Below are 8,688 nucleotides of genomic sequence, written 5' to 3'. Positions count from 1 at the left end.
AGCTCAGCCCAATCCCCAACATCTGGTTCTTAACTACCTTGCTTTCTCCTCCCTGTGAAAAAGAAGCTATTCTCTGCCAGACCATTGAGATGCTTGCAGATCTTAACGTCCTTGAGTTCTCTCTCTATTGCAAAAGTCACCTTTCTCAGTTACAATAGTCTCCTCTCTCTATTACAGTAGCCCCTCTCTGTATTAAAATGGTCCCCCTCCTTCTACTGCTATCACAATGGTTCCATCCCTGTATTGCTGTGGTCCCTCTCTCTATTACCATAGTTCTCTTTCCTCTACTGCAGGTATCCACTTCTCTCCCCTGTAAGGACCTCCTCCCTCTATTGCAATAGTGCCCGCCCTATAGTATGATAGTCCCCCACCCTCTAAACAATAGCATTTTGAATAAAGCTTCTCCAGTTTTCTTTTATTATATAGAGGGAAATTTAGCAATGCCTGTAACGACTTAAAATGAATGTACAGTTTTGCTCAATAATTCCTCTTTTCAATTGTTTTTACAAAAATACTCATCCATGTATGCCAGAAAGGGTGTCAAGAATATTTACTGTAGCCTTACTTAAAAATAGTAAAAACAAACATAAAAGAAAATGTTGAAAACTTGGAAACAAAAGAAATACTTATCAACAGGCACTTCTAAATAAATGATGTTTTTATACATTAGAATATAATTGTTATAAAAATAAAAATATTACTTTTGATTTTGTTGATATAGGAAGATGACCATGAGGTCATGTTAAAAGAAAAAGGGAATATATATAACAATAGAGTGTGATTCCTGTTGCCCAAATTTGTGCATGCATACACACACACACACACACACACACACACACACACACACACACACAGAAAGTGAGAGAGAGGCATTTACCAATTCAAAGTAGAATTTGGATTTCAAGGACTGGAGGAAGAGACTCAGTGTTTTTCTTTATATGATTTCTCCTGTCTAGATGTTCTGCAATGCACACATACACACACATGCACACACATACCCCTATGTGTTTATATGTATGTACAATTTTTGTTTTTAAAATGATATGGAAAAGTACATTATTTGTGTATACAGTTTCTTGAGTTTTGACATGTCTAGATTTATGTAACCATCATAATACTCAGGCTACAGAACCGTGTAATTACCCGAAAACCTCCTCTTGCAAGCCCTTTCTAGTCACACCCAACCCCTATGCATAGCCCCCAACAACTACTGGTAAGTTCTCTGTTACCATAGTTCTGACACAACATTTTGAGATTGGCCTTTTTCCACTCAACATTATATCTTTGAGTATAATGATGCAACCAAGATAAAATGAAGACATTGAGATACAACCAAGATGTTGCCTATGCTATGGTTTGTTCCTTTTTGTTACTAAGTTGTTTTCATTGCTTGGACGTACATAGTTTATCAATTCATCATTGAGGGACATTTGGGTTATATCCAGTTTTAGGAAATTATAAATAGAGCTTTTATAAACATTTGCATACAGGTTCTTTGTGATCATTTTTATTTTTTTTTAAGTTTTTAGTTTATTAAGCTTCTCATGAAAAATCCACAACAGCCAATGTTGGCTTTTTGCCAGCGCCAACATTGGCCTTTACGGTGCCCTTGACTTCCTTCATTCTGTTCTTGCATTTCTTTCGTTGCTTTCTTGAGGTCTTTTTCTTCTCACACAGGCCATGTCTTGCAAGCCTATGTTTGGGTTCATTTTTCTTTGCATAATACAGGGAATCATAAATCACGCCAAAGCCAGTTGTCTTGCCACCACCAAAATGAGTTCTGAATCCAAATACAAAGATGACATCCGGTGTGGTCTTGTACATTTTGGCTAGTTTTTCCCGAATTTCTGTCTTAGGCACTGTTGCCTTCCCGGGGTGAAGGACATCAATGACCATTTGTTTCCTCTGAAGCAGTCGGCTGGTCATAAACTTTCTAGTGTTTTTAGTTACTGTGTCGTTCATGATGGCTGCCTATCCTTAGCCAGAGAGGAAAAGACCTTTGTGGTCATTTTATTTTTCTAGGGCAAATCCTTGGAATAGACTTACTGGATCACATAAAAGAGCATGTTTAAGTTTATGAGAAATTGTTTAACCATTTTCCCGAGTGGCTGTGCACCACATGCACTTTTGACAATAAAAATCTAATTAAAATAGCATGGAATATGTGGCCATTAATATTTTCATGAGGCATTTGGTTCTTAAGGATGTTCACATCTGGGGACCCTGAATTCTTCAGGACATTTGAAACACTTCATTCTGGGTACAGAAGGGCTGCCAGAAAGGCAGAAGGATAAATTATTTATGTGACATTACTTGAGGTGCTAACATTCTGTAAGCTCTGTATTAAGAACATGCAATACAGATTTTATGTATGAAATTTAGTAATTTGAGATTGGTGAAGAGGACTGATTCACAGCTCCCCTCCCTAACGTTAAGTTATAATAACAAGAACAGTAACTTGGAAGCAAAAACTGAGCTTGGTCAAGGAAGCTGGGTGGTCTAATATTCAAGTTTATTGCTAAATCAGGCAGGATTATAGCAAGATCTGTTGTGGAGATGAGAGAGGGTTCCAATCCAAGACTTGGAGAACTATAACAAAAGCTTCCCATCAGATCTCTTACTTGCAAGTCAGCCAGGCATTAGAAAGCAATCCTTATGCCTTATTTTCTTATTCTTAAACTATTAAGGATTTTTGTGTGTCTTTGTTTTTGTCCCCCCACCCCTCAATAGCTCTCCTCATTGTATTTCATTTACTTATTCAAGGTCTGGATGACCTCACTTTTAGCCCAGCAGTTCTTCAGCCTCTTACTGGCTGGGAATCATTCACTAGTTTATTCAAAATTATTTCCTAAGTTCCTATTATATTTGAGCCGTGCACTGGGGAACAAAACAGACAAAACTCCCACTCACAAGGAGTTTACATTCAGTAAGAAAAGAGACAAAATACATTTTATACAGTGATAGATGCGAGGCAGAGGATTAAAATAGGGTGACGTGATAGAGTTACCAGGTGTCTCTTATCAATCCGGTCATCAGGGAATGTTGTTCTGAAAAGGAAGGAGTGAGTTGAGATCTGAATAACTAGGAGTGATTCTAGGAGGGCTGACATTAAAAACATTCAAGGCACTGAGAACAGCTCACCCCGGGTGCTTGCCAGAAGGAGGAGAAAGACCAGCGTAAGTAACAGAATGAACAAGCAGAGGAGAGGATATAGGAGTAGGATCAAACAATACTTTGCAAGCCAGGATAAAAAGTCTTTGTTGCTCTAGAAGTATATTGGGAATTTTAAAGAAGATTTTGTGTAGGGGAATGACATGATTGGATTTTTGTCTGTCAAAGATCACTTTGAAGGCCTTGTAGGGGAAGGAAAGGAAGCAAGGGTGCCAGGATAGAAGATATGCCAGTGGTCTGGAGAGGCTTAGGTGATGTGAACCAAGTGGCAGCAGTCAAGGAGGAAAAATACGGACACAACTGGGTTGTAGCAAAGGCATTAGACATTGGAGGGCTATTTTTCCTTTTATGTTTATAGGAATTCTGCATCTTAGATGCTCATTTTTCTTTCCTTCCTTCCTTCCTTCCTTCCTTCCTTCCTTCCTTCCTTCCTTCCTTCCTCCTTTCCTTCCTTCCTTCCCTCCTTCCATCTTTCATTTGTTTATCTAGTTGAGACAGGGTCTTGTTCTGTCACTTAGGCTGTTGGAAATTGGAGAGCTATTTTTTCTTTTTATTTCTATTTAGAACTTTTGTATCTTAGATGCTCATTTTCTTTTCTTTTTCCTTCTTTCCCTCCTTCCTTCCTTCCTTCCTTCCTTCCTTCCTTCCTTCCTTTTCTCTTTCTCTATCTCTTTCTCTCTTATTTATTTGAGACAGGGTTTTGCTCTGTCACCAAGGCTAGACAGCAGTGGTCCAATCAGAGCTCACTGCAGCCTTGATCTTCAAGGCTCCAGCAATGCTCCTGCCTCAACCTCCCAATAGCTGGAACTATAGGTGCATACCACTGCACCTGGCCCATTTTTTAAAATTTAATTTTAAAAAATTAAATTTTTTGTAGAGATGGAGTCTTACTGTGTTATACAGGCTGGTCTTGAACTCCTGGCCTCAAATGATACTCCCGCTTTGGCCTCCCCAAATGCTGGGATTACAGGCGTGAGCCACTGCACTTGGCTCTAACTTTACTTTAATGTGTGGCTGCTGAAACTGAAGAGAACAGAGGTTTGGAGCAACTGTTGTGCTTAATGCCAGATGTTGGAAAAAATGAGGTTTATCTGGAAATCTTTCAGCGTTAATTGAATTATAAAATGTCAGGGCCTTGCATCAGAAGGACCCTTCCATGAATAAACATCAAGAGTTCCACTCTTCTGCATCCTCTCTTTATATAAATCATGCTTAGCAAGGAATGAAGGTTGTTATGGTAATAAACAGAGGAAGTGAAGTGAATAGTTATACCAAGAAAATAATTGTAAAAGTTTTTTATATGCTGTGAATAGTTATACCAAGAAAATCGTTGTAAGAGTTTTTTACATGTATAAGTTTTTCCCTCTGACATGGGTGTTAGATGCCATATTGCTGCCCCCCATATGTTGGATTAGCATCACTCAAATCCAAAAATTCACAGTGATCCTATGAGCTATTTTGCTCATTGTCTTACATTCAATATTCTGAGACTTTCAGAAGAATGTATGTATCAAAGGTGAGGAGGGAAGGTTTATAACAGTGGTGACATACTTAATGTTTCTCAGCTTGAATTCATCCACCTATAAAATGAGAAGAATAATACTTATCCATTATCAGTTATTGTAAGGAAAAAACTATAATATATAAAACAACATGCAGTGCACATGGCATGTATCATATGCTCAAGTGAATGTAGGCTGTAATATTAGGCTTTGAAACAACTCTTCATATATTAGACCCCCCAACAAATAAGTAATAGAGAGAGTGGAGAATCTAACGCAGAAATGGGGAGTTGTCAAGAGCGATGGAAGATACTCAGAATTAAGCTAGGGTCGAAAAGGAGTGGAAGACTAAACAGCATAATCGATACACCTGAGATAAAATAATGAGGCTCAAGTAAAAGATATAAAGAATTTTGAACCAGAGGCTTTTTCCAAACCATGGTTTGTGCCTGGTATATGGAATTAGAGTCAGACGGACTGAAGCATGGATAGCATTCCGTATGCACAGCTTTTTGCCGAGATACCATATCCTGCATCTGGAAAGCATAATTTAGTGTTCGTTTGTTTTTTAAATTCTCATTCTTCCTTACTGGCAAATCACGAGGCTTGGGGTTGCTGGGTGTTGAAGGTTGCTTATGAACTGGGCAGCCTACAGCTGTGTGAAGTGAAGCATCAGAGTTGCTGGTGGGGAGAAAGATCGAGACAGAAGAAACCAGTTGGGCGGTGGATGCTGACTCTGAGGCGTGACAGGGCATCCTCTGTCTTAAACCTATCAATTTGAGAGTTTGAAGAGTCTCCCGGGAGGGAAAGTTGTTGAGAACAAATCTACACTCAGATCCCCTTGTTCTTCTCCTTTTCCCTAAGTCCCAGGGAAGGGGGGCGGGTTGCAGTTTGTTAAAGTATTGGATAATCTCCCTAGCTTCTCTATTGTGAGCTGCAGTTTATCACTTTTCTTTAGAGCTTTGGAAGAATAACTAGAGATTCCCATAGCAGCTTGTTTGTATTTCTTTCCACTCCTAGATGGGGCTTACGGGAAAAAGGATATTACCTTCATTTATAGCCTAAGTTTGGCAGAGTCAGTGCATTTATTCTTCTTTTAGCTATTGGAAGCCTAGTCGGGATAGGATTCTTCAAGGAAATAATCACAGCTGCTGTGTCATCTTTCTCAGATTAATTTTAGCACTTCCCATCATCTTCACTACCTTTTTCAGCTTAACAAACAGACCAGATGTTACTAAATTGTGATCTTTGTTACAGTACAAGGCTGTGGTCTCCAGGGTTTTAGGCTCATATGCACAGCCTCTGCATTGTCACATGCCCAGGGAATGTGGTTGTATTTGAGGTTAGTAAATCTGAAGACATTAATTTTATTTAGCATTTCCTCAGCAATAGCTCTGCATTCACTAATGGCACCTTAGATCTCCTGAGATAGTCACACATTAAACCAGAAATACATAAATTGTCCCTGTTGCAAAAGTGAGAGATTTTTAACTCCTGAGTAACCAACACATTTTCATAAAAGGAAATGATCAGAGGTACAATTCAAAAATTGTAATTCTTAGAATCTGGGACCAAAGATAATTTTATTTTTTTTCAGAAACAAACCAGGACTCTCAAACTTAAAAAAAGAAGGGTTTAAAAGCACCTTTTTTTTTTGTTAGAGATTCTTAGGTGAAAATAATTAGATAAATGTAAAATCCCTTGGCATTTTACCATATAATTAGTTCCTAAATAAATGCCGGTGGCTAGAATTTGTGTTAATCTCACCATTGGCCTTGGTATACATTAGAATAGTATCAGGTAGAGAAAATGGAAAGATTCTTTACAGTTAGAAAATACATTTGATGACATTTAATTTTTATATTTTCATATAGAAAAACTTGAGTCGTAGAGAAGGCAAATGAGTGCTCACACCTAGGAAATAAGAAGGATAAATGAATGGATAATAAATCCAGAAGACACCGATTTGAGTCTTTTGTCTGGTTTATATGATTTCTATGACTTCGGGCAAATTAGTGAGCTTCTTCCAGCTTCGGTGTCCTCATCTGCAAAATAGAAATAATATATATATTTCATTGAATTGTTGTCTGGAAGTGAAATAAAATACATTGTGTAGAATTATTTTAAAAACTACAGAAAACTCTGACACATGTGGATTGTTCTTTTAAAAAAGCAAAGGTACCATTTATTGGGTTTATATAACATTCCAGGCACTTTTTCTGAGAGCTTTGGATATCCATATCTACACAATATTTTGCGAAGATTGTATTGTTTTTTGTTCTTACAGTTGGAAAAACTGAGGCTTAGAGTGGTCTCTAGACCAAGGATTTTAAACTTGGTTTCAGCTGCGGCCTCCTCCTTTCACACCATCTTTACCCACATGGTTCTTCTAATGCAAACACTCCATAAGTGTTTTGATCCACTTCACTGTATTATCCATTTCAAAGACATTTTTATGAAGCTGATAAAAAATGAATTTAGTGTTTAACTTGTTTTATCATTTAGAAATATTTTTTTTTTCTAGGGAGACCACCATGGTATGAGAAAGTAAGAAGATATGACCCGTTGTCTCCACTGTCAGACAAAGGTACTATTGATTGTTCAGGAAATTAAGTGGTCCCTTTGTACCACAGTGCCAAAAATGTCTTCTTTTTTGGTGAATCTTTATTATGTTGATTAAGTGACATCTGTATGTATTAAATGTTTTATGGCCTTAGATTTACAACCCTTGCTCTGTGTATATTTACATTTGTGTGTGTATCAATATTCTCAAGCAGGAGCACAGCACTGCCCTTCCAGCTCCCTCCCCCAACTAGAGGATATCTGGCAATTTGACATTTTGGTTGTCACAATCTAGGGGACAGGGCTGCTACTGGCATCTAGTGGGTAGAGCCAGCGGTACTGCTAAATGTCTTACAATGCATAGTACTGCCCCCGCAATGAAGAATTATCTGGCTTATAATGTCAACAAAAGGAATAATCTTCATCAGAATGGAGTTGCATCACTTCCAAAACACTTTCACATGCATTATTTTATTGATCCTCACACAGTCATTGTGAGGTAGTAAACTTTCTCTCTAATTTATAGATGAGGAAATTGAGATTTAAAAGGGAAAAGTGACTTTACCAATGCCGTATGACTAGAAAAGTGAAGGTGTTAGAGCATGAAAATTAATATTCAGCCTTCTCCTACTTCCCATATTTTTTCTTGGAAATGTCCTGTGGGAAAGATAAATGTGCTAGCCTCCTTCACTTCAAGCCCAGCATTATACTTTCCATTTTCTAGAGCTTCAAAAATGTGTTTCTTGACCGACTAACTGTAAATGACACCAAGGACAGTCACCCATATTATTCCCCCCTAGTTTTTAAATAAGAAATGTCAACTGATATGGTTTGGCTGTGTCCCCAGTCAAATCTCATCTTGAGTTGTAGCTTTCACAATTCCCACGTGTGGTTGGAGGAAGGTGGTGGGAGGTAATTGAATGATGGAGGCAGGTTTTTCCCATTCTGTTCTAGGAAGCCTCACAAGTGCTGACGGTTTTATAAACGGGAAGCCCCTCTCACTTGGTTCTTATATTCTCTTGTCTGCTGCCACGAAAGACGTGTCTTTGCTTCTCCTTTGCCTTCAGCCGTGATTCTGAAGCCTGCCCAGCCATGTGAAACTGTGAGTCAATTTAACCTCATTCCTTTAAAAATTATCCCGTCTCAGGTATATCTTTAGTAGCAGTGTGAGAACGGACTAATATAACAACTCAGATCCCTAGGTAAGATTTCTGTGTAAATTCAATGTACGTTTCCTATTTTTTTCATGAATAGATGCTATAGCATATCTGTTTTTACAGTTTTGCTCTGGTGTAAATCTTACAGTAGTTCAAAATGTAAAACCCCAAAACTTTCAACTAGCAACAGGATGTAGCCATTTCATGGCTTCCTTTTAACTGAATATGTATAGGCAGAGGAGCCAAGAGAAGGAACCAGCTTTTCTGAGTGACAGCACATTTCAAAGACAGGTAAA

The 8,688-nt window shown here is 38.2% G+C and overlaps 1 protein-coding gene across 1 annotated transcript; it reads right to left on the bottom strand.

Annotated features, from left to right (window-relative positions):
- Window positions 1-1,542: 1,542 nt before the first annotated feature.
- Window positions 1,543-1,975, bottom strand: LOC108314319 (40S ribosomal protein S24-like). The gene has a single exon (XM_037743734.1). The coding sequence runs from the start codon at window positions 1,960-1,962 to the stop codon at window positions 1,543-1,545; it is 420 nt and encodes a 139-aa protein (XP_037599662.1). The 5' UTR covers window positions 1,963-1,975.
- Between the last annotated feature and the right edge of the window lie 6,713 nt (window positions 1,976-8,688).

This window comes from Cebus imitator, unplaced genomic scaffold (genome assembly GCF_001604975.1).
Source record: "Cebus imitator isolate Cc_AM_T3 unplaced genomic scaffold, Cebus_imitator-1.0 Scaffold150, whole genome shotgun sequence".
NCBI lineage: Eukaryota > Metazoa > Chordata > Mammalia > Primates > Cebidae > Cebus > Cebus imitator.
The sequence above is the reverse complement of the archived record's forward strand: the minus strand, read 5'-3'. Positions and strand labels throughout refer to the sequence as shown.

Excerpts from the sequence above, each read along its gene's own strand:
- LOC108314319 (XM_037743734.1), bottom strand. The coding sequence starts at position 1,962 with ATGAACGACACAGTAACTAAAAACACTAGAAAGTTTATGACCAGCCGA.